The 27050-nt window shown below is 41.5% G+C and overlaps 1 protein-coding gene across 5 annotated transcripts; it reads left to right on the top strand.

Annotated features, from left to right (window-relative positions):
- Positions 1-35: 35 nt before the first annotated feature.
- On the top strand, positions 36-26438 carry plekhn1 (pleckstrin homology domain containing, family N member 1). Of its 5 annotated transcripts, none has more exons than XM_029719620.1 (17): positions 36-251; positions 5724-5814; positions 6314-6475; positions 7820-7900; positions 8766-8856; positions 13014-13150; positions 13825-13971; positions 17094-17174; positions 17792-17867; positions 18790-18935; positions 19037-19098; positions 19165-19342; positions 21971-22207; positions 22907-23080; positions 23645-23869; positions 24469-24529; positions 25437-26438. In XM_029719620.1, the coding sequence occupies exons 1-17, from the start codon at positions 178-180 to the stop codon at positions 25622-25624; spliced, it is 2211 nt and encodes a 736-aa protein (XP_029575480.1). In that variant the 5' UTR covers positions 36-177; the 3' UTR covers positions 25625-26438. The 5 variants fall into 5 exon arrangements, with proteins under 5 accessions (XP_029575480.1, XP_029575478.1, XP_029575479.1 ...); XM_029719618.1 differs by having other exon boundaries at positions 19132-19342; XM_029719619.1 differs by having other exon boundaries at positions 19037-19164; positions 19231-19342.
- The last annotated feature ends 612 nt before the right edge of the window (positions 26439-27050 follow it).

Here is a 27050-nt window from a genome sequence, read left to right as displayed (position 1 = left end):
CACACTGGTCTGCCTATACAACCCTCGCCCTGCCCTCTTCTCCCTCAGTATCTGCCTGACTTCAGTAAGCACACTGCCTCCACACCGTCTGCTTTGGGTTACACGGTCACCAACACAGAGGAACATAATACAGGACATCTATAGAGGAGCGGACAGCCCCGACAACAGTAGAGCAGCATGGGGAGCAGCATGTCATGTGTTCCCCAACACAACTTCAGGTTCTCCAGCAAGAGTTTCATACGCAGGAACAGGTAAGGAAGGGCAATCCCTCACAACACAGGCAGAGTCTTAATGTCATACATGTCTGGCTCGTCTGTTGTGGTGTGGTATCGGAGATGGATGGAATTCCTGGTATTTTTCACAGTGTTTGAGCTGTACGGTTTAAATGGAGGTTGGGAGGTTTATGGGATCAGAGACAGGATCACATAGGGGGTACATGAGAGCACATGAGCAGTGGTATATTTCCAACTGTGCGATACAGTTACTGTTTTCCTCTTATTTGCATCTGTTAAACTGTAGTTTTGTTTCTTGTCAGATAATCTGGTTCCCTTCCCTTATCAGTATCTGACCCAAATTAGAATTTAATATAATACAATGGTTAGGATAGAATATAATGGTTAGAATAGAATAGAATGGTTAGGATAGAATATAATAGAATAGAATGGTTAGGATATAAGATAATGGTTAGGATATAATATAATGGTTAGGATAGAATAGAATGGTTAGGATAGAATAGAATGGTAGGATATAATATAATGGTTAGGATACAAAAGAAAGGTTAGGATATAATATAATGGTTCGGATAGAATAGAAAATAATGGTTACCATAGAATGGTTAGGAGAAAATAGAATGGTTAGGATATAATAGAATGGTTAGAATATAATGGTTAGGATAGAATATAATCACTGCCGGGACATAAACTGACAATGTCCTAGTCCTGAAATAATTATTTTGGATTGTTCGAAGTTGATTAGTATTGCTGTAAGCTTATGCTACTTTAATGTACTGTCAGAGTCATAAAATGAATCAACTTTATGACCCTCAGTGAAATGCTTTTACTTATAGCCTCTTAGCGAAGCAAGGGCCATGATGGTACAACTGTTATGAATTGCTACTTTACCACATGGTTAACCATTCTGGGGGCAGCCTCTCTCTGTGGTATCCTTAGGGTTCTGCCAAGTAAATTTATGTTAAAATAAAAACAGAAGTTTAGTGTTGTCCAAAGTGCACCTAACCATTGCCTCTTTAAAAGCATGCACACACTTGAAAGCGCACGCTCACACACACACAAACACAGGTGAATTGATTGTTCACTTGGAAAAGAAAATTCTGTGTTCTCACATACTCTGTGTCCTGCTCTCTCTCTCAATTCAGTTCAATTCAAGGGGCTTTATTGGCATGGGAAACATACAGTCGAAGTCGGAAGTTTACTTACACTTAGGTTGGAGTCATTAAAACTCGTTTTTCAATCACTCCACAAATTTCTTGTTAACAAACTATAATTTTGGCAAGTCGGTTAGGACATCTATTTTGTGCATGAAGCAAGTAATTATTCCAAGAATTGTTTAAAGAAAGATTATTTCACTAATAACTCACTGTATCACAATTCCAGTGGGTCAGAAGTTTACATACACTAAGTTGACTGTGCCTTTAAACAGCTTGGAAAATTCCAGAACATGATATAATGGCTTTAGAAGCTTCTGATAGGCTAATTGGCATCATTTGAGTCAATTGGAGGTGTACCTGTGGATGTATTTCAAGGCCTACCTTCAATCTCAGTGCCTCTTTGCTTAACATCATGGGAAAATCAAAAGAAATCAGCCAAGACCTCAGAAAAGAAAATTGTAGACCTCCACAAGACTGGTTCATCCTTGGGAGCAATTTCCAAACGTCTGAAGGTACCATGTTTATCTGTACAAACAATAGTACGCAAGTATAAACACCATGGGACCACGCAGCCGTCATACCGCTCAGGAAGGAGATGCATTCTGTCTCCTAGAGATGAACGTACTTTGGTGCGAAAAGTGCAAATCAATCCCAGAACAACAGCAAAGGACCTTGTGAAGATGCTGGAGGAAACGGTACAAAAATATCTATATCCACATTAAAACTAGTCCTATATCAACATAACCTGAAAGGCCACTCAGCAAGGAAGAAGCCACTGCTCCAAAACCGCCATTAAAAAGCCAGACTACGGTTTGCAACTGCACATGGGGACAAAGATCGTACTTTTTGGAGAAATTTCCTCTGGTCTGATGAAACAGAAATGAAACTGTTTGGCCATAATGACCATCGTTATGTTTGGAGGAAAAAGGAGGAGGCTTGCAAACCGAAGAACACCATCCCAACCGTGAAGCACGGGGGTGGCAGCATCATGTTGTGGGGGTGCTTTGCTGCAGGAGGGACTGGTGCACTTCACAAAATAGATGCCATCATGAGGGAGGAAAATTATGTGGATATATTGAAGCAACATCTCAAGGCATCAGTCAGGAAGTTAAAGCTTGGTTGCAAATGGGTCTTCCAAATGGACAATGACCCCAAGCATACTTCCAAAGTTGTGGCAAAATGGCTTAAGGGCAACAAAGTCAAGGTATTGGAGTGGCCATCACAAAGCCCTGACCTCAATTCTATAGACAATTTGTGGGCAGAACTGAAAAAGCGTGTGCGAGCAAGTAGGCCTGCAAACCTGACTCAGTTACACTAGCTGTGTCTGGAGGAATGGGCCAACATTCACCCAACTTATTGTGGGAAGCTTGTGGAAGTCTACCCGAAACATTTGACCGAAGTTAAACAATTTAAAGGCAATGCTACCAAATACTAATTGAGTGTATGTAAACTTCTGACACACTGGGAATGTGATGAAAGAAATAAAAGCTGAAATAAATCATTCTCTCTACTATTATTCTGACATTTCACATTCTTAAAATGAAGTGGTGATCCTAACTGACTTAAGACAGGGCATTTTTACTAGGATTAAATGTCAGGAATTATGAAAAACTGAGTTTAAATGTATTTGGCTGAGGTGTATGTAAACTTCAGACTTCAACTGTATATGTAAGCGGGTGGGGCTTAGCTGCATCCCTGTCTCACCCCACGGCCCTCTGGGAAGAAATGTGTGATTTTTTTGCCTATTTTAACCACACAGGGGTTGTTTGTGTACATGCATTTTATGCCAAATTGAGTCTAAGGTTTTTTTTAAATAAACAAAGCATGAGAAGACTTTGCCTTTGTTTTGGTTTGTCTGTTTGTCAATTAGGATGTGCAGGGTGAATACGTGGTCTGTCGTACGATAATTTGGTAAAAAGCCAGTTTGACATTTGCTCAGTACATTGTTTTCATTGAGGATATGTATAAGTCTGCTGTTAATAATAATGCAGAGGATTTTCCCAAGGTTGCAGTTGACGCATATCCCACTGTAGTTATTGGGGTTGAATTGTGAATTGGGGTGATCAGTCCTTAGTTCCAAATATTGGGGAAGATGCCAGAACTAAGGATGATGTTAAAGAGTTTTAGTATAGCCGATTGGAATTTGTTGTCTGTATATTTGATCATTTCATTGAGGATACTATCAACACCACAGGCCTTTTTGGGTTGGAAGGTTTTTATTTTGTCCTGTCGTTCATTCAAGGTAATTGGAGAATCTAGTTGGTTTTGGTAGTCTTTAATAGTTGATTCTAAGATTTGTATTTGATCATGTATATGTTTTGCCGTTTGTTCTTTGTTAAAGAGCCTAAAAGATTGGATAAGTGGTTTACCCATACATCTCCATTTTGGATAGATAATTCTTCGTATTTTTGTTTGTTTAGTGTTTTCCAATTTTCCCAGAAGTGGTTAGAGTCTATGGATTCCTCAATTACATTGAGATGATTTCTGACGTGCTGTTCCTTCTTTTTCTGTAGTGTATTTCTGTATTGTTTTAGTGATTCGCCATAGTGAAGGTGTAGACTCAGGTTTTCTGGGTCTCTATGTTTTTGGTTGGACAAGTTTCTCAATTTCTTTCTTTGATTTTTGCATTCTTCATCAAGCCATTTGTCATTGTTGTTAATTTTCTTCGGTTTTCTATTTGAGATTTTTAGATTTGATAGGGAAGCTGAGAGGTCAAATATACTGTTAATATTTTCTACTGCCAAGTTTACACCTTCACTATTACAGTGGAACATTTTTGTACAGGAAGTTGTCTAAAAGGGATTGAATTTGTTGTTGCCTAATTGTTTTTTGATAGGTTTCCAAACTGCATTCCTTCCATCTATAGCATTTCTTAATATTACTCGGTCTGATAGGGGTGTCAGTGGGCTGACTGTGAACGCTCTGAGAGACTCTGGGTTGAGGTCAGTGATAAAGTAGTCTACAGTACTACTGCCAAGAGATGAGCTATAGGTGTACCTACCATAGGAGTCCCCTCGAAGCCTACCATTGACTATGTACATACCCAGCTTACGACAGAGCTGCAGTAGTTTTTGTTGGTTATGTTGTCATAGATGTGCCTAGGGGGGCATATGGGAGTGGGAATGCTGCCACCTCCAGGCAGGTGTTTGTCCCCCTGTGTGCTGAGGGTGTCAGGTTCTTGTCCGGTTCTGGCATTTAGGTCACCACAGACTAGTACATGTCATTAAAGTATGGGGATTCTAGTGGGGGGACATAGGTAGCACACAGGAGGACATTTTTCTCTGTTGATCATTTCCTTTTGAATTTCTAGCCAAATGTAAAATGTTCCTGTTTTGATTAATTTAATGGAGTGAGTTTGGTCTGCTCTATACCAAATTAGCATACCCCCTGAGTCCCTTCCCTGTTTCACACTTGGTAGTTTGGTGGATGGGACTACCAGCTCTCTGTAACCTAGAGGGCAACTAGTGGGTCCAACTCCTCTATACTAGGTTTCTTGTAGGATGACAATGTCTCACATGCTCTCTCTGTGTAGTGAAAGGGCCAGGTTCAGCTCAGTTATTCCCTGTAGAGCGACATAATGTGAATGCCAATCTAGTGACACAGAAAATACTAGGTTCGCAGATACCAGTCTTAGTCAATAAGTTTACAGAGTTGACATTTCTGGATTGCGTTAGACAGTCAGTGTTCACATTATATTGTTCTGCTCAGAACCTGGAATATAGTGATCACTTTATTGATGATTGATTGATGCTTGTCAGTCTTATTTGTCAGTCCTCACATTCTGATCCGAACTTGATTGCCACCAGCTCAGATGAAGTCTTTGTTTGCTAATGTCATTTAGATGGGCCACAGGGAGATAGAGAGAAACTCGAGGGAGATTGTAAAAGTTGACTCACTCTGTTATCAATGCACCGGAAATGTTTCTTTATGAAGCTGTGACACTAAAGATAACAGATGGGGTTCAGGCTTGACAAAGGAGGAGATTGAAGCCTTTATTTCTTTATTCATGCACTGCCTATCTGAGACATAAGCCCTGAATGTTTTGCTCATTTAAATGGGTGATATTGAAGGGAACTGACAAAGGGGTTTCCTGGTCAAATGTGTCTAGATTTACAATGCGAAATCAGGCACTCACTTTACACTCCACACCCTTTCAAACTGAAAAGGGAACTCCTCAGAAAGGAACACATTAATCTTGAACTCATTGTTTTCATCCGCCATTGTGAAGCCAGCTGGTAGCACAGCAAACGGACAGGCTAGCTAGGCTACCTGCGTGGTAAACATGTGAGAGTGAGTTGTAACACAAGTTTCTTTTCCACCTTCCCTCCCGGAGCAGCAGCCGCTTGTTCCGTAAGAAGTATCCCCAGGAAGGACAGGAGAAGTCCAACAGCATCATCAATATTCTCTGCACTGTCACTCCGAGGAAGGTATGGAACGCTGGAAAACTCTCTCCCTCCCTTTTCCCCCCCTTTCTCCCTCCATCTCTCTCACTCTCCCTCTTCCATTCTCTCTCTAAACCATGATAAACGACATAAAATATTTGTGTGTGTTCATGAAATATGTCTATGACAAATTCTCTCATCTCAACCATGTCAGACAGACACACTTACTATGTTGATACATGTATGTATAATCTTGGAAGCAAAAAAAATCTTACAGGGACAACTGAATAATCATTTTTTTCTTTAGCCCCAATTTAAGTTTGTTTTTTTACCTAGGCAAGTCAGTTAAGAACAAATTCTTATTTTCAGTGACGGCCTAGGAACACTGGGTTAACTGCCTTGTTCAGGGGCAGAACGACAGATTTTTACCTCGTCAGCTCGGGGATTCGATCTAGTCAAAAGCTCTAACCATTATGCTACCTGCCGCCCTGGGTTTGTTGTGCACAATGGACTAATATTCAATAATGTGATTGGTTGCTTGCAGGAGATGACCCATAAGGATCTGGAGAAGATCGAGAACACTAAGTGGGAACTTCCGTTCCCTTATGACCCAGCCAATGGCTGGAAGAAAAGCAGCATCAATGTCAAGAACTATGGCAGGATGGTCCACAGCTCTAAAGTCCGCTTCCGCTTTCTCCACTGCCAGGTGAGAAACAACTATACACACACACACACACACACACACACACACACACACACACACACACACACACACACACACACACACACACACACACACACACACACACACACGCAAGCACACGAGGCGAGCACACACACACACACACACACACACACACAGAGAGAGGCGAGCACACACACACATCTTCTGATGGAACTGTAACACCTCAAGTCACTTCAGATAACTGACTAACTAAATGATGAAACAACAATAAAGCACAATAAACATATACCTCCACACAGTCATTGTGGTTAATGAGGTCTTTAAACAAGCCTCAACCCCACAGTGAAACAGTGTGTTAGTCACCCCCGATGGGAGGCAAACCAAATAAACAGGTGGAGGGGACAGGATGTAGTCCTAGCTCTGCGGGTTTGTGAAACGGTTAGCTAGTGCTTAGCTAACGTTGACGTGGTGACCGAGGGGGATGAATGAAACGAGGGTTCAGCATAGGGGACCGCAGGCCGCGTTTCAACACGCTGGGCACTGAAGGAATTGGGAAACAACTCTGAGACAACCTCAGGGCTGATCTAAGAACAGGTATACAGGAAAATACCGGCGCCCAACCGTGGGAATCGCTATCTGTCACAGATGAAATCATGCTGTCAAAGAGAGCGAGAGAGAGAGAGAGAGAGACAATAAAGGAGTAAAAGAATCGAGTGTTGGAATGGAGTGTCATAGGGGAAAGAACACATTGTTTGGTAACTCAGTACATCACAGAGAGTAAATCGAGGAGGAAGTATTGCTTCACTATTTTTTAACCTGAAAAAAGTACAGGGCTAGTCTTGTCAAATGGCAGGAAGTGATTGTAAATCACAAGTGACTCTTTGAGAAATCCCATAAATCCTCAGAATACCACACGTCCTCCTAATACAACAAGTCCTTATGATCAAAATCCAGCACAACACTTCCTACAGATGTAGAATTACTCACAGTCAGCAAAATTTGTGCACTTTATAGGAAATCGGGTGCTATTTGGGACGTTCATGTCATGATGAATCAATCTCCAAATCATTATTTGGTAACACTGCATCACAAAGCCAATCCTTTAGAATATCAGAGAAAGACTGTTTCCCCTAATGACAACCATAATAGACAGATAAAGACATATCACTTCCTCGCACACTGACTGACTGACTGACTGACTCACTCACTCACTCACTCACTCACTCACTCACTCACTCACTCACTCACTCACTCACTCACTCACTCACTCACTCACTCACTCACTCACTCACTCACTCACTCACTCACTCACTCACTCACTCACTCACTCTGTCTCTGTCTCTGTCTCTTGCACTCTCTCCTCAGGATGTGCATGACTGCTACCTGGACCTCTTCCAGACACACCTTCATTTTGTCTCCAACAACACCACTGGACTCACCTACCAGGTGAGGCTTTCCAACTGTTCTTCAAAATCTGCCATTATGTTATTTATGGAGATAGATTGTACTCAGAATGTTGTAAATGAATGAGTAATGATTCACAAATTGATCATTAATGACAAATGGAGAGGAAATGTTTACTATGACACAGTAGTCTCAGTGCACTGATTGTAAAATAGCTCTGTATTATGAGAGCATCTGCTAAATGACTCAAATGTAATGTCGTTTTCAATCTCGTGTCCCTGTCTAAGTGAATATAACCGATACACCGATTCCGTGTCCCTTGCGAACGTTTTTTGTATTGGTAAACATGGTGTGTATGATTGTTCATACTTTACTAGACAGGTTAAGGAGACAGTCATCAAGCAGTGTCTATATCGTGTTTGTCTATATCGTGTTTGTACTAGACTCAGTCACAGGGTGGAGGGCTGCTGGAGCATTACTGGATATTAGACATTATGACGACAAATGTAAGGCCTCAGACAATCATACATGCAACCTGGCCGGCCTTAGTTTTACACCAATTAATAATGATATTTGCCTACGTAGAAATTCCAAAACTGAAACTGAAAAACAAGCACATTTGACCATTGATGGTCATAAGATCAAAACAATTCAGCTATTTTGAATAAGTTTTCTTGGTCGTAGAGTCATGAAATGTTCAGAGTCCATAAAGGGGAGTGACTGCTTTCAATGAATGTGAAACTATAACATTTGTCAACAATTTAGTTATGAGGTATTATCCATGCTTGAAAAACAGTGAAACCCATCCTTTTTTTTAAAGTATATTTCTTTGGTCACGACAATGAAACTGTATGGTTAAATGGAATGATTGAATGACTAAGATTTCAGTTGGGTTTTGTGCGTGCAGGGGACTCTTCCTCTGAAAGAGCTCACCATCTGCAACCTGCAGCAGAACTGTAACCACAGCCAACTCCAGGAATTTGCCTTCCGGATCAACGGTTAGTTGGCCTTTTACTTGAAAGGGAAAAACAAAATTACTCCTTGTGGTAGTAGTGGCATTCATAAATAGCAGAGCACAGAGCGCCGAGATGTTGAAATCACTAGTTTCATGTTTTCTATTGACTATAGCCAATCTGTGCTGAGTTGGCATTGGACCACCGTGTGTTTATAGTTGTAACAGCTGTGTGGTAGGCGAGGTTCTATTCTCATCGACTGAAACAAAGAAAATCTAGTTCAGGAATTTGTATAAGCTACTTTGCATTAAGTAGTGACTAAATGCCCCTCTTCTTTCAACCAATCTCAAAGCTACTTGAGATGTGTGCGAAATAACTTGACTGTCAAACATCTTGTATTGCTGTCAAAAACTCAAAACGAAACGCACGGTTCTCAAGTTTCGTTTCTTTCTCAGCAAAGACAGACAGAGCCCGTATTCACGTTCACAATCCCAAACTGCAACCACACAACATTTTCAAACGGTGGCGTTTCCTATATTCCGACATTCCTGTGACTCAAAAGTGCTGTGACCTCTTTCACCTCCACACAACCCCAAAACTAACTAGAGTCGCCTCTATCAGCCCTCAGTCAGGGGGCCAAGCCGCTCTTGAAGGCCCCTCTTGTTGTGCGACAGGTGCTCCTGAACTCGCTCAGCTGTCAAGGCAGAAAGGCCAGCGCCCGCTCTAAGCCCTATCAAGACATTTAATCTATTGCACATTCCAGGGGCATCCTACTTAATGCCTGCTAGTTTTGCCCCTTAGAATCTGGGCTCATATCCACAAACTGTCTCAGAGTAGGAGTGCTGAACTATGATCAGTTTTACCTTATAGATATTAATGAATAAGATGATATGGACAGATCCTAGATCAGCACTCCTACTCTGAGAGGCTTTGTGGATATGGGCGCTGATCTCTAAATGTTCCTGGACTTCATTATTAACTTGACTGCATCTTTGATAGTGATGATAGGAAGTAGTTGCAAAATGAATTTGAGCATGGTTGATGGATTTGTGCCTTAGCCAGCTTCTCTGTCGTCCATTCTATGGCATGACAATTACTGTCAGAGGGGTCTGCTAAAGCACAGACATACCTGGCAACCGGGCTAGAATTGGAATGTATTTAGGATTTAAATGTGTTTGATGAGGGGATCTTGGGCATTTCTCTGCATTCAAGATGACACACATTGTGATTAAAAGTCATTGACACCTAAAGCCAGCTCAAGTCACAGAGAATTCTTTATCATTCACATAATTTTTTTTTAAACGGAAGAGATCTCCGCTATCAAACGTTTTCTTTGCTACCCATGGCCAAAACATACGTCACATTCATAGATATTTCCCGGAGCAAACTGATTTAATAAACTATTGTATTTCAGATGTTTTCTCTGTTCTGAGAGAGCCTTTATTTACCTGCAGGGAGGCTGTAGTAGACTTCACTGGAAACACACATAGAATAACATGACAAAACTCTGAGTGAAGTGAGAGATTGTGCGCAGCAATAACTGAGTAAAAATCTTCCTCATTGCTACACTGCTGAATCAGCTTCACTGTAAACTGACCAGGAGTTGACTTAGCATGACATACCAGGAACACGCAAGGTCCTGAAAACTGCCCTAGAAAATCCTGGAAAGTTCATGCCAAGGTTAAGTTGGTGTCATGTTGCGCAACATTTTTTCATCACATTTTTGTAATTGTATTCTGATAGAGATATATATGAAATGAGAGGAGGATGAGACAGATGAGAGGGTATCACAGCCAGGAAAAGAGTAGCGGAGGGGGAAGAAAGTGAGAGCCGCACACCCCCGCCTCTAGGAGGAATGGCCTCAGAAGTCCAGACTCTCACACTCCCATACGTCAGTTAAGGTGGACAGGTCAGAACAATAGGCCTCGGCTCCTGAAAAATGTAACGACCCGACACGCCTTGGTTGGGTTTTAACTTTGGCTGTCCTCACGTGAACCATGTGAAAATGCCTCCTTCAAGGGTGTGTGATGATCACGGTCTAAAATGAAGGCTGGAACAAGGAGAAAGAAAATCAACTAACAAGAGCAGCATGGCCGCCGATTAGAGAAGCAGTCAGCTGGCAAGGCAAGCATTCCGGACAATGACAAAGGCGTGGGCTGGAATGAAAGAGGCTGTTATCTCTAGTATGTGTAGTAGGGCTGATAAAGGGAGATTCCAGCTCTATTCACCTCAGGTCCTGTAGGCTACATTCCTGTTGGGAAGAAAGTCCAGAGGGAGGTGGGTTTGCTTCCCCACTAGGAGAGCTGTTATGAGGCCAAAGAGAGCAGGGCCCATATGTAGCAAGCGTTCAGAGTGGAAGGGCTGATTTAGGATCGGTTTGGCCTTTTAGACCACAACGGATGAGATGGCATGGACATGGGGACCTGATCGTAGATCAGCAGTCCTGCTCTGAGACACTCTATGAATAGCGGCCCAGGTTGCAAGCTCTCTCCTGTAGTAGTTTACATGTAAGTCATACCTAATTCACACATTATTTACTGTATGTTTCCTGTAAAAACATTTTTGGGGTAATGTTTGTATGACCCCCTTTCAAACAGTCATCTATTTACCAGATTCTTGCCGGCGTAAGCCTTTTATATATCCTGTGCGCATGCCGGCACTGTTGACGAGTGGGAGTAGGGGTGTGTCGATGTGGATGGGCCTATTTTAATAAATCCATTAATATACACCATTACGAAGAAATCCAATATTAATTTGTTTAGACAGGTCCATAAGAGACATTAAGACTAATACAATTTATTTTCAAAAGAAAAGCATATTTTGCATTTGAATTACGTTACTGGTCTGGGCAGCCTATAGGCTACATGGCTATGCAGTGGTGAACAGTACTTAAGTAAAAGTACTTTAACGTTTTTTGGGGGTATCTGTACTCTACTTTACTATTTATATTTTTGACAACTTTTACTTTTACTTCACTACATTCCTGTATGTTTTATTCCATACAGTTTCCCTGACACCCAAATGTACTTGTTACATTTTGAATGCTTAGCAGGACAGGAAAATGGTACAATTCATTCACTTATGAAGAGAAAATCCCTGGTCATCCCTACTGCCTCTGATCTGGTGGACCCACTTAACCCAAATGCTTTGTTTGTAAATTATGTCTGAGTGTTGGAGTGTGCCCCTGGCTACCCATAAATAAAAATATACAAAAAATCGTGCCGTAAACGGTTTGCTTAATATAAGGATTTTTTGATACTTAAGTATCTTTTAGCAATTACATTTACTTTTGATACTTAAGTATATTTAAAACCAAATACTTTTACTTTAGGTATTTTCTATTAAGATATCTTTACTCTTACTCAAGTATGACAATTGGGTACTTTTTCCACCACTGTGGCTGTGCCACGCAAATGAAATCAATAGTTAGTTATTTTGTTCATTAAACAGACAAGACATTCTTACATAATTGCGCATGGGCTCATCTGGAAAAGAGAGGCTATGTGTAGCTAAAGAAGCTCATTCATATTAACCCATTGTTCAGTGGCTAAATATTAGGCCTAATACTGCAGTAAATAAATCACCAGCCAATGTGATCACACCATCGTGCGCTCTCTCCTTTCAAACTACCTAGTTATTTTTGTTGAAGACAGATAAACTACAAATGGCTCGTAGTTAGAAACGTATGCATATTAACCCATCATTCATTAGCTAAATATCAGTGGCCTTTAAATATTTACCCGTCAAAGTCAAAGAAGAAATATGAAATGGCAGTGTGCGTTCCCCCAGGCCAAATGCCAAGGCATTTCTATGACAATAGACAAGAACAGCTCAAGGACAGAACCACATACATTTAAATGGAGAGAATAAATGCATTAAAATCATTTCTGTGAAGCTGTCTGTAAAAAAGTTGGCGGCATGCTAAAGTTGGTGTGTTTTTGTCTTAGTTTGAAAGGGATATCAGGCTACAGGAAGTTTGACAGAACGTGTAATTAACATGACTGAGAGCTCTACCTATCTACAGTATTTTCACAATACTTCCTTCGTGAAATAGTGGTAAAATCAAAAGTCGAATTTACTAGCGACGACAAACTTCCAGTTGCATAATGTACAGCCTTCTATTTAAATGGATAGGGTAGGGCTTTAGCGGGAAGCGCTGATGGCCATCTCCTCTCTGACCTCATGACCTTTGACCCCTGCAGGTGTCAGCCTGAACCCCATCATCGTCTATTGCTCCAACCAGGAGGAGCTGGACATGTGGTTCGGCCTGCTCAAAGAACATATCGAGATCAACGGGGGCACCCCCATCGCACCTATCGAGACCTACACCAGGGTTAAGGTAAGGAAATAATACTGTGTTTCATTGATATGGCAGTGCAGATGACGGAAATGGAGGCCAGTTAAAGAGACCAGTTAAGGAGGCCCAAGTAGGAGCTACACCCTGGGTTGATCCTGAGGGTAAAACAGCAATCAATCAACAGGATGTGTTGAGTCATGTAGGTCATGGCTGTCTCTTCCTGAGGGCATGATCCATTCCCAGGGAGCGGTCATGACTGTGGCCGCACCACAACCACATCACTAGACTCACATCTGCACTGGGTCAAAGTATGGCTACACCAACAGGTGTGGAAAAGGCTGATCACACACATTCAATAGTGGACGAAATATAGGGCATCTACACAAGCAGGTTTGACCAACGGTATATCCCAATGCATATGTTCTGAAAAGCAAAGAAAAAAATCATTCATGCAACATTCTTCTTGTATCACTTCCAATAGTGACAGCTAGTGTAGGAACAATTGTTGATTCGTTATACAGTATTCTCGCCCAGGAAGTATGATATTATGTAAGTATGATTGCGTCACTATCAGAGAATGAAAAGCCCCGTCATTATAGCAATTATAGCTCATACTGTGGAGAAGTTCTGTATGTGTTTAATGTTTATTTCTCGTAACTGGTGGTAGATTATTTCCATGCCTTGCTAATGTAAACATGTCTACCTGTTCCCTGCAGAATGTAAAGGAGAACACGGAGGGGAGAGAGGAGCTGAGGAACTCAATCAATAAAGACCCCATCTATGAGTGGGAGGGTTCTCAGCGTGAGAGTCTGGGGCCCATCACTTTCGTAACCAAAGTCAGTCTGCAGCACCTCCCCTGCCAGGTACAACACCCACCTCCGCTCACCTTTCTGTGGCTTATGATGTGCCTATGGCGCATTGTAACCTGTTACTGAACCATTATAACCTGACAGTGAACCATTATAACCTGACAGTGAAACATTAGAACTTGTCAGTAAAACATTATAACCTGTCAGTGAAACATTATAACCTGTCAGTAAAACATTATAACCTGTCAGTGAAACATTATAACCTGTCAGTAAAACATTATAACCTGTCAGTGAAACATTATAACCTGTCAGTAAAACATTATAACCTGTCAGTGAAACATTATAACCTGACAGTGAAACATTATAACCTGTCAGTAAAACGTTATAACCTGACAGTGAAACATTATAACCTGTCAGTAAAACATTATAACCTGACAGTGAAACATTATAACCTGTCAGTAAAACATTATAACCTGACAGTGAAACATTATAACCTGTCAGTAAAACGTTATAACCTGACAGTGAAACATTATAACCTGACAGTGAAACATTATAACCTGACAGTGAAACATTAGAACTTGTCAGTAAAACATTATAACCTGTCAGTGAAACATTATAACCTGACAGTGAAACATTATAACCTGACAGTGAAACATTATAATCTGTCACTGAAACATTATAACCTGATTGTGAAACATTACATCCTGACAATGAAACATTGTAACCTGTCACTGAAAATTATAACCTGTCACTGAATCATTATATCCTTTGATATTAGAGCATGATTGATTATTGATTGTAGAGACACTTTTTGATATTCAAATATTACTCAAACGAAGAAGCCTGCATATACAGTCCGCATTGCACATAAATAGATTAGACACATTTTAAGAAAGATGAATAAGAGAGTGTATTCATGGTCTTGACTGTTGCTATCTTGTTTTGTGAAACCAGATAATTTATGGAATTGTCTATTAGACTGTTATGACTCCAACCTGTTATCAGTCAGGTAGTGGGGATCTGAGAATGAGGAGTAAACGTAACATTATCAATCAATAACATCTACCTTGGAGCCCTCTGACTCGCTCTCTCTCTCTGTCACACACACACACACACACACACACACACACACACACACACTTACACACACACACACACACACACACACACACACACACACACACACACACACACACACACACACACACACACACTTACTCTTTCGCAACTTCACCATGACCTCACCACAACGTAAGGAGTGAGCATTGTTGTCTGCTGGGATACCTTGAGGGAGTGTATGGGCAGAACACTAGTCTACTACAGTTACCACAACACTTACTCCCTAGGTCTCATACACTCCTACAAGGCGTGACGTTACTCTGCTAACCGAGCGAGAAAGTAACCAAGGAAATACATGATGCTGACTAGGCTTAATCCTATAAAACAGCAATGCTCATGTAGCCGGCGGGTGAATCTGCCAATTAACGTTTGATGGGAACTGGCGGTAGCCTGATGGAATTCTTTCGAAGGAAGATTGAAGGGCTTGTAAACTGGGTGTGTGAGAGGCAGTTGCTTAGCTCACGCAGCAACTTGACTCACCTCACAGCTGGAATGTCAGCTGTCTGCCAGACACGCCCTCGGCAGGGCGGAGAAACACGCTCACGGGCATGCAAGTGCGTGCGCACCACACACACACACACACACACACACACACACACACACACACACACACGGTCAGGGAGATAACAGCCCACTTGTACTTAGCTACTACACTGAACAAAAATATAAAAGCAACATGTAAAGTGTTGGTGCCATGTTTCATGAGCTGAAATAAAAGATCACAGAAATGTTCCATACTGTACGCACAAAAAGCTTGTTTCCCTCAAATGTTGTGCACACATTTGTTTATATCCCTGTTAGTGAGCATTTCTCCTTTGTCAAGATCAAATCAAATTTGTCACATGCGTCGAATACAACAGGTTTAGACCGTGAAATGCTTACTTACAGGCCCTTAACTAACAATGCAGTTTTAAGAAAAATAAGAGTTAAGAAAAATATTTACTAAATTAACTGAAGTAAAAACTAAAAGAGCAACAATAAAATAACAATAACAAGGCTATATACAGGGGGTACCGGTACCGAGTCAATGTGCAGGGGTACAGGTTAGTTGAGGTAATTGAGGTAATATGTACATGTAGGTAGGGGTAAAGTGACTATGCAAAGATAATAGATAATAAGCAGTGAGTAGCAGAAGCGTAAAAAAAAATGTGTGTGGGGGTCAATGCAAATAGTCTGGGTAGTCATTTGATTAGCTGTTCAGCAGTCTTATGGCTTGGGGGGTAGAAACTGTTAAGAAGCCTTTTGGACCTAGACTTGACGCTCCGGTACCGCTTGCCGTGTGGTAGCAGAGAGAACAGTCTATGACTAGGGTGGCTGGAGTCTTTGGCAATTTTTAAGACCTGACGCCGCCTGGTACAGAGGTCCTGGATGTCATCAAGCTTGGCCCCAGTGATGTACTGGGTCATATGCACTACCCTCCGTTGTGCCTTGTGGTCAGAGGCCAAGCAGTTGCCCTATCAGGCGGTGATACAACCAGTCAGGATGCTCTCGATAGTGCAGCTGTAGAACACCTGATAGGTGTGGCATATCAAGAAGCTGATGATTATCAAGCTGATTAAACAGCATGATTATTACACATTACACAGAGGAGTATTTCTGTCTGTAATAAAGCCCTTTTGTGGGGGAAAACACATTCTGATTGGCTGGGCCTGACTCCCCAGTGGCTGGGCCTGGCTTCCAAGTGAGTGGGCATATGCCCTCCAAGGCCCACCCATGGTTGCACCCCTGCCCAGTCATGTGAAATCCATAGATTAGGGCCTAATTAATTCATTTCAATTGACTGATTTCCTTATATGAACTGTAACTCAGTAAATCTTTGAAATTACTGCATATGTTGCGTTTATATTTTTGTTCAGTAGATTTCAATGTAAGGGCCTTCTATATTTGACACAGAAAGCCCAGTAGAACTATGTAACTGATTGCATCTGATGTGAAAACACATGGCACTTCAATTACTTACTCTTACACTGAGCGCAAGATACATTGACAGGATATAGACATTTTAATTAATTAGCTAATGCAGTGAGAGCTGATTGCTTCTATTGTGTCTAATACAGGAGCAGAGTGACAGACTACTGGTGATGTACCCAGCCACTCTGATCATCCTATCAGAAGAGAGCCACGGACTTTTCTACAAGGTACCTTTAATTCGTCCCATTGAACCATACAGATGTAGGATCTTAATTTGAGCCATTTTTCTACAGCAGGAAAATAATCTTCCCACAACAGGAAATGTGAATTATTATGTGGATTATAATTAATGGACATTTTTTGTAGGGGTTGATATATTTTTCGTTAGGGCAAATCAAGTCTGACATTTTAAATGGAAATGACAAACTAGAAGCCTTTTAAAACCTCAAATACACTACAGGTTTTCACTTCCTGCTGTGCAGAAATATTCTCAGCAACAAAATAGTGATACAATTAAGATAATACATCTGTAGATGTAGACTGTTAGCTAGCCTGGTCCCAGATCTGTTTGTGCTATCAAGTCAAATCCTTGTCATGCCAAAAAGTGGCAAGGAATTGGCATGATAGCACAAACAGACTGGCATCCAGGCTAACTCTTATGTACATTTTGTACTATACATAATGTACTCACCCCAAGAGCTCATATACAGTAAGTGACTCATATCCTTAATTATGCTCGAGGACCTTATTTGTCATGTTTGCAGTCCTTTCTCTCTGATCTGTCTTTGTATCAGAAGCGTGTGAAATGGTATGTATAACGGTGTGTGTGTGTGTATGATTGCAGGGGAAACTTCCACTTAACATGGTCACTGTGACCACACCCTGCCAGGACGTCAAGCCCAACACCTTCATGATTGAAGGTAAATTAACCACTATCTCACACTTATTGTGCAAGCCTCCCCTCAAATACAACATATGTATATGACACAGGTCTGTTATAACGTATAGATTTGAATGAAGGCCGGTGTTTTGTCGACATTTCCAAATGTCAACAAAACAAGAAACGCTTTTATGCGCAAATATTGATATAATGACCATCATATCGAAGTAAACTTGGAGTCACGCGATGACATGGTGTGTGGTCCTCCCACTACGAAAGGCATGCAGTTTATTAGGCTACAGATGAAATAAGTTATGATGAATTTATCAGGGTGGTGAAAGAGCAAGGTGATGAGCTTGATGCTCCTTTCCAATTAATATCGAGGGACTTATTCTGGTGACGTGATCATCGTCTTCTGTTTCACAAATACAAATAACCTCCCTCTTTTTGTCCATAATAATCTCATCATGTAGGCTATATGTGTGCTCTAGCCAATGTTGCGCTGTTAGCTAGAGCCATATGTCAATACCAATGTTGCGCTGTTAGCTAGAGCCACATGTCAATACCAATGTTGCGCTGTTAGCTAGAGCCACATGTCAATACCAATGTTGCGCTGTTAGCTAGAGCCACATGTCAATACCAGAGTGGGCACACTTGCTATATCTCAAAAATGTTTGTGAGAAAACCATCACTAGAGTTGAAAATGCGATGGAAACCCAATTCATTTGTATTTTTTATTCGGGTACATGGGAATTTCACCACAAAAGGTATTTTTATGTGCACTACGTCATCACGCACAACCTTTTGTCGGCAACAAGTCAATTTGATGGAAACATCTCTGGTGGGAAAATGTGCATGAAAATCTGTCGCCAATTGAATGCAAATCTAGCTAATGACACGGAACGTTGCCTCATGCACATTCAATGAGGGACCTTACCCATTGTTTTGCCCTGCCGTCACAGGCAAGATGATAAACCCTATTCTGGTGTCCTGTTTGGATAAGAGGGAGTTCTATGACTGGATCCAGCACTTCAAAGCCTTCGATGTGCCTGTGGTCAGCCCCCCACCCCCCGTTTATGACATCATCTACACCCCCACAGCGAAAGAGGTGAGACATTAGATTAGAACAACAAGGCCCTTCTGAGTTTTAACTGTGTCCATTCCCTTGTTGTCAGGTCTTAACATGTTGAGTTGTATTTTTCACACTAGGCTCCAGAGGTTGATAGGTGGAGTTGGAACAGCCGGAGCCAGAGCCGGAGTGAGTCTCTGAGGCTGGGGCAGTCCGCTGGGAGTGAGTCTCTGAGGCTGGGGCAGTCCGCTGGGAGTGAGTCTCTGAGGCTGGGGCAGTCCGCTGGGAGTGAGTCTCTGAGGCTGGGGCAGTCCGCTGGGAGTGAGTCTCTGAGGCTGGGGAAGTCCCACAGTGGACGGGGGTCTGGTTCCGTGTCCCACCACCTCCAGTTTCCCCCTAGACACGCGGACAACCCTCTGTCCCCAGGGTACACAGAACCCCTATGTGTAAGTTTGCACTTGAATACTTTCAAATACATATGTCAGACACATTCAAATGACAAAGTAAGCTAAATTAAGCACACGTCAAAGTATTTGAAATGTTTTTGAGCCAGTTCAGCTTTCTACAAAGAAATGAGGGTGAAATGGAATGTGTGTTACTTCCATGTGAACTAGGCCACTCAAAGCGAATGTATTTACCTTTACACTACGACGTTGGGCGTTGTAAGGCTCTGCCCTGTGGTGGTCATTTATATGTAGCCGGTATATATAGTATCTGATATCCACAGGACTCCATATCATTAAAGCGCGTGTTTGTTTTGGTGGAGTTGAGCTCAGCATTTTCCAAATGGGAATTACTAACCAAGTTTTAGACTGTGCCTCTCCTGGTGCAACCCAAGCCAATGCTGAAGTCCTTAAACCTCTCAAAAACGAGATAATTCGTTGTGTTTTCCTCCTCTGAAATAACACCATTAAGATAACTTTGACCATGAGAAATGAGGGGCACTTACACGCTGCCTCAGCAATCAATAGGTTACCTGATAACGGAGAGTGTTTCAGATTCAGCAGAAGTAGCGTACGCTATCAAGACCTTGAGGTGACTTCCTGAAGAGAGAATGACCCTACAGACTGGTCGCTCATCCAATTAGCTTATACTGGGAAAGGCGCTGTGCCCACAAGACATGTTGTTCTTGGTGTGTGTGTGTAGAGTTTAGTTTAGAAACATTTATTTAAGTGTCACTCCACAACGATACATAATTAAGATTTTTTTTTACCACATTGTGGAGAGACCCCTCAAATTGAGTTGAGACACTAAAAACAATTTGGGTCAAACATGGTACAGGAGTCATCTACAATATGTTGCATCATCTATACACATATGCATAAACAAAAAACAAAATACAGTCGATAAAAGGACAATTAGGTACTTATAAAGAAACGTCTCCATTGGAGGACAAGGTGGCAGGCTTTGATGCAGGCATTTAAATAAAATGTCACATAATTAATTATTTTCATTTAGACTGTTAACATTTTCATTTTGATTGGAGAGCTGAAGAAAAAGATCATTCCTAATATCGTTGTATAACACACAGTAAAGCAAGGCATGAGCTTTAGTTTCAGTGTAACCATCATTACAAAAATTACATACATGTTTATCTACAACCTGTTCTCAGAGAATTTCTTATTATTCTGTATGTGAATCGGACACACTCCATTTAGTATGATATGTTACGTTTTGTATGTTATGTATTAGTTTGTGGATGTCCATCACCCATTTCGTATGATATGTTACGAATTACAATTTATATAATATTTTACGAATTTGAGAAAACATACAATACGTTATGAATTTGCTAAATGTATGATATGTTACGAATTCTAGCTAGGTAGCTAGGTGGCTAACGTTAGCTAGCTGGCTAACGTTAGCTAGGCTATGGGTTAGGGTTAAGGTTAAGTTTAGGAGTTATGTTAAAGGGTTAGGTTTAGAGAAAGAGTTAGCTAAAATGGTTGTGGTTAGTGGAAGGGTTAGCTAACATGCTAAGTAGTTGCAAAGTAGCTCAAATGTAGTAAGTACTTTAAATGTTGCTAATTAGTTAAAATGCTAATGTTTTCCATGATGGAATTCGAACTCGCAATCTTTAGGTTGCTAGACATTCGCTAACATACTAAGTAGTTGCAAAGTAGCTCAAAAGTAGTAAGTACTTGAAAAATTGCTAATTAGCTAAAATGCTAAAGTTGTCCGTGATAAAATTCGAAACCTTTGGGTTGCTAGACATTCACGTTATACTCCCACCCATCCACCCTGACCAACGACCCTACTTTAGTTTTGCCTTAAGTAACCATCTGTCCTATGTAACCATACCAAACTTAACATATCATACTCATTTGGGTTTCCAGGAGTTACATTTACTATGTTACGTCTAGTCTATTAGACCAGGCTGTTATCTAGGGGAGTGTTTTTGTATCTACCAGTCTCAATAGAGAGATGGGCCACTCCACATCTACATTTTGCAAAAGAGCTTCGATTTTGCTTGGTTAAAACTTTCCGTATATAGGGTTCAGTCCCAAAAGTGCGTTTAAAATGGCAATAGTTGCGCAATTTGTTACTTTCCGGTTTATTTATCAGTTGGTTCCACTTTAGTTCATTGCTCTCTAAAAGTGCTGATTCAAAAGCATTACGGTCATTTCTAAAATACACTTCATCTGTATCAGTGAGCTGAGTCATATGGATGGACTGTATGTGTGTGTGTGTGGCCTACTCCAAGCTACTGAACTGCATCTCCGCAGTACCAATTCAGATGATTGAAACCTTCAACTTTCCTTGCTTAGATTTTGGCAACAGATAATATAAACTAGACTTATTCAAATAAAGCAGGAATCAACTTAAGTTTTCAGGGCGGGTAGGAACAAAATCATCATGTCAGGTGTGCCAGATTCCAAGTTTCTTTGAGTAGCACACTTTGGGCCGGTTTCGCGGATCTCTATTAAGCCTACTCCTTGACTCAAAAGTTTGCTCAATGGAAAAAGTATTGAGGCTTGAGTAGTAGTATCAGTGTTCATTCACATCACCCTAGCTTGTTGCAATGTCACCGAGCATACTTGACCTTTGCCCTCTGTCTCTGTGTGTCCTTATAGTACATCTCCAGTCGGCCCTCCTCCACTGAGACGGCTCGGCTGGGCAGCCGCAGTAACAGCGTTACGTCCCACGCCGCCAACCACGAGCGTGACCCCCGACCTTTGTCACAGCGCTGCTCCTACCTCCCCCATGAGGGGCCGGTGGTGATGTCCCCCGTGTACAACACCCCCTACTCAGGCCTGCACCGTGACCGCGCCAGCACCCCGCAATTCCTGGAGAAAGCCACCCTCATCAAGGTACTAACTTCAGCCTGGCGGCTAACTTGATTTTGGAATATTCCCTCTGGGACTTATCTTTGCATTTGGCATTTTAGTCATTTAGCAGACACTCTTATCAAGAGCAATTTACAAAAGCAATTAGGATTAAGTGCCTTGCTCAAGGGCACATGGACAGATTTTTCACCTAGTCGTTACATCATGGGTACTAGAACTAAAATAGACTAGTACCACAAAGCAACAGGTCTGTGAGTTAAAGAAGTATATGGTAGTACCTCTTCAGCTTAATTCAGAAAATGTGGCTTCAGGGAGATATTACATCATAAGTGCTGGACATGAAACAACTTACCGTAACCTTCCGCCGTCAGGGGGTTCCAATTAAAAAGACTAAAGACAGATCAGTGTAGCAGGCTAGTGGCATACACTCCCTACACCACACACATACAGATGTGACGCTCGTAGACTACACCCCCACCACCTCACCCCTTTTCCCTTCGCCCCTCTGTAGAGCATGTGCGAGCTTAGACCCATCTCTCCGCTTGGTAACCCTACCCCAAATCCCAGCGCTAAGTGCGGCTTAAATGATTAGCTTCTGCTAGCCTAGGAGCGTGAGAGAGCGAGAAAAGATAATGGCCATTCACCCACTGTGCTGCAAGGAACAGCTGACTGACTGAGGCTCGGAAGAATAATGACAACCCCTGGAAATCACTGTGTGATTAGTCCAACAGCTGGAGCACCCCTCAGACGTCCCCGAAGTACGCATCGCTCTCCACCCCCCAGCGCCACTCAGACATGTGCGCCCCCCGGCAGCCCCTGTCGCCCCTGTACGACGAGCCCTGCACCCCTGACACCTACGCCCAGGAGAAGGAGAGCTGGCCCAGGCAGCAGCCTACGGTAAGTCGACCACGATACTGGATCCCTGTGTCTCAGTTTACACCACAACCGCACTCCCCACCAACTCTCACACACATACTGTACACGCACATAACACATATGCACACCTGAACTGTACAACAAAAGTACACACATGCACACAATCAGGTACATGTGCATATAGACGCAGGCACATGCATGCACGCATACAGGAAACGTTTGACCATGGGGGTACTGACGCAGGCAATGGACAGAGGCTAAGGGCTGCATGCTGCTGATGACTTATTGATTATTTCTAATGCATAATGAAGTGGACTACTGAGAGATTAAATTCCTTGTCACTAGCAACGTCCTGTACATGACCTGTATTTTAGAGAAACATGATTTAATGGATTGAATTGAAGTTTTCTGTCTAGGTTTGTCTAGATTTTAGACACCATATTGACACATGGGGGAGCTTAAGGTCAATTTCTCGTCAGTGGCTTTATATGCAAGACTGTCATTGGACAGGCACTTTAATTCCAATTACTATGACTACAAATTTGACCTGCTGGCTTTTTAACGCTTGCACCCTCTGATTCTCAGCAACAATGTTGGAGAGGACCACCACAGAAGCAGCAGGACCCTCATCTCCTACCCTCCTCCTTCCAGCTGCGCACCCCTCCCCTGGGCAAGCGGTGCAGGAGGAGCCTGGTGCTCTGCCAAGGCCAGGGGCTGGAGATGGAGGGCCCTCAGGGGCCAGCAGACCAGAGAACTGAAGCTGTCCCCAGACTAAGGCTGCTGCCTGCACCCAAAGCAGTGCAAGAGGAGGTAGGAAACGGACACTCAATGGCTCATATTCACAAAGCATGAATGGTGATCCTTTATCAGAACTCAATGATTTATTGTTACGGGTCAATACGTCTTACAGATGTAGGATCTTAATTTGAGCACTCTTTTGTTGCTGAGAATTTTCCTGCACGGCAGGAAATGCAAACTTGTAGTCTATTCAAGGTTTAAAAAGGCTTCTGAAGTTTGTCATTTTCACTTTAAAATGTCAGACTTGATTTGCCCTAACGAAAAATATATCAACTCCTACAAAAAAATGTCCAGTTATTAAACCAACATAATATTTCACATGTTTTCCTGCTGTAGCAATCTGGCTCAAATTAAGCGCTTGAGCAGACATCTGCAGCCTTTACCTTGAATGCAGTCTCCGCAAACGCAGGAGCATTGCCTTTAAAAGGCACATAGTCGACAGTGGTGTAAGACTTGAATCCTGGCCATAGTTAATGCATTATGGCTCAATCATATTTATTTCGAATACTTTTGAATAATCTCCATTTGTACTCTATAATAATAATCTCTAAAGTACTATTTGTTGTTCTTGTACATGTGAAACAATTTTCTATCCTCTCATCTTTTGACAGAGGCTCTTCCCATCGATGGCTGCTATGAACACCCCCCAGATGCTGTATGGTTACTCAGCAGGTAAGAATGTCAAGCATGCTCATGTAAACCAACACACTGCACATCACAATGCAACAACATTGGTTACCTTTAACCTACTACGTACTTAGCATTTTTGTCATGCACACCATTTCAAACCCGTCTAATACATTGTCACGTCGTCATTCACACACTACAATCCCACTTAAAGCAAAGCCTGCCTTAGTTGGTAATCTACTTCAAAAACCTCAATGACACAGAGGTCTGTTCATAGGGGGACTGGAGAAAAAGGGCACATTTGCACATGCAGGATAGTTTAATATACCATATAAAACATTGGAATATTGGACTGGGTGTGTCACTGTTAACATGCAGTTTGCAAAAAAAGTTAAGGAAAAGTGCAGGAAATGCACAGATGTGCCAATGAAATGGAGCATAGGCCAGCTTTAAATACCATGTGTTCAGGTGTCTCATGGGGGGAAAGCCCAGTGTAAGAGAACACTGTTCCAGACAGGGTTACTGCTAGCCATGACTGACAGCTCACAACTAGGCTAGGACCGCTCGCTCTAGCTCATATCTATGTCTCCTTTTATCTCATATAAAAACAGGATGGGATTTAAAGAGGTTATCTCGGTATCTACAAATATAAACCCACTATAAAATTGCCTATAACTCAGGGCATTATCAGGTGATCACTTCAAGTTGTATGTCTTTGCACAATTCCGAGGACAAAACAGAGGACAAACCGTGGTGCTGTTAGGTATGCAACAGGACGGGTTTTACAGTACAGTAACACTGTGTAGCTGTTCACACACACCATGAGAGAGTGACAGTATACATTGGACCTGATCCAAAACTGGTTGCCCAATCTGGGCCAGGTCTTGTACTCTTCTTCTTCTGCTCTTTGAAAACTAAAAGCCTGGGATTCGCGTCTCTCTCGCCCCAACAGATCACAACTCATACCTTGAACCATCTGAGACAGATGACCAGGAAATGGACTATGACAACATTTGGGAGTACGACTGCAATACCGAGATAATTCAACCCATGTCTGGGATTTCGCCACACCGGACGGGATTAGACTTTGGGGCCAGAGGCCTTGGTGCCATGGCAAACAATCAGCAGAGATGGTTATAAAAACAAACAATGGGCCGGCACTCGTCGGGACATGCGCAAACAACAGATCCCTATCAGAGAGCCATTCAGTGACCCAAGCTCACTACTGCATTTCATGGTTGTGCCCCAAATGGCACCCTATTCCTGATATAGTGTGCTCCGTTTCAAAGTAGTTAACTATATAGGGAATAGGGTGTGAATAACGTATTTGTTAGATAGTCAAACGAATGCTTTAAGTGGCCATGAGATAAGAGGAACCTTTTAGTATTAATGCTGCACTACTGTGTACTGTATGTAAATGCAGATAAACATGATTCAGCAAAAACACTTTCCCACACAACAGCATAAAAATGTAGGAAACTGAGCCTACCTCTGTTAATGTAGCATTAATGAAAGTGCAAAATGTACATAGTTTCTATCCCTGAGCGCTTGAACATGTTTTTGTTTTTTTACTGCTGTATCATTGCACTGCATTTGGCTTCATTTGAATTTTGAGAGCTTTTAAAAATTATTTATGGGCATTTTCTTTAACGCCGTCCTGTTTAAATGCTTTTATATTGTGTAAACTTTTTGATTCATATGTTATATCATTATTATATTTTTGCATCATAGACAACATGTCTTTGGTTGTAAGCTGTAAAAAGCATTCCAGCAAACTTAACAATAGCAACACATCAGTATAATTTATTTAATGTTCTGAAATAACAAGGCAAACATTGATGGACTTCCTCCATTCTGTTACTGCTGCAAAATGTTGCTTGTCTTTGTGGCTTGTTTCTCATACTTTCAGGTGTTTATTTAAGTTTTTAACATAAACTAGTATTGATATTATTTGCATTATTATACTGTGATTATTTTGATGGATGTTTAGTAGTAATTATGACCTAAAACATACTAAGACATTATATAAATAGGTCAAACTTTATTACACATTTCCTGCATAAGCATGAATAAACTATTTATAAATAGTGTACATCTATATATAGATGTATAAGCATTACAAGTAATTAGCATTTAACATTTATTATAATTTATAAAACATTTGTAACGTTTCTAAACATGAATATGCATTTACAATGGCTGGAGGTCATTATGAAGTGTTACCTGACAGTTCATCTCTCCTGGACAAACCACGTAAACATAAATAGTACTGACCTATTACTTTAGTTCTCAGTTAACCGAGATTACCGGACAGTAGAGTGCTACTGTACAACAGACGAGCTCCTTTGAACTAATAGAAGCTGATAAATCAGATAATCTTACCTATACTAACTTCAAATTGAATATCAAATGTACTGAGAGGAATGCAGTACAGTCATTTGAAGGAATGTGTATTATTCAGTCAAAACAAATACATTTTACTAGTCCGTCAACTGTTTTTCGTTTTGAAAAAAAAAAATAACTTTGGTAAAATGAGCACATGCCAGTAGGCTGGTGTTATTTCACC

The sequence above is a fragment of the Salmo trutta genome, chromosome 28, assembly GCF_901001165.1.
Source record: "Salmo trutta chromosome 28, fSalTru1.1, whole genome shotgun sequence".
In the NCBI taxonomy this organism is placed as follows: domain Eukaryota; kingdom Metazoa; phylum Chordata; class Actinopteri; order Salmoniformes; family Salmonidae; genus Salmo; species Salmo trutta.
The sequence above is the reverse complement of the archived record's forward strand: the minus strand, read 5'-3'. Positions and strand labels throughout refer to the sequence as shown.

Coding starts and splice junctions, on each gene's coding strand:
- plekhn1 (XM_029719616.1), top strand. CDS start 178: ATGGGGAGCAGCATGTCATGTGTTCCCCAACACAACTTCAGGTTCTCC. Junction 7,901..8,765: donor CCACTGGACTCACCTACCAG/GTGAGGCTTTCC, acceptor TTGTGCGTGCAG/GGGACTCTTCCTCTGAAAGA. Junction 22,208..22,906: donor AGAAAGCCACCCTCATCAAG/GTACTAACTTCA, acceptor CTGTGTGATTAG/TCCAACAGCTGGAGCACCCC.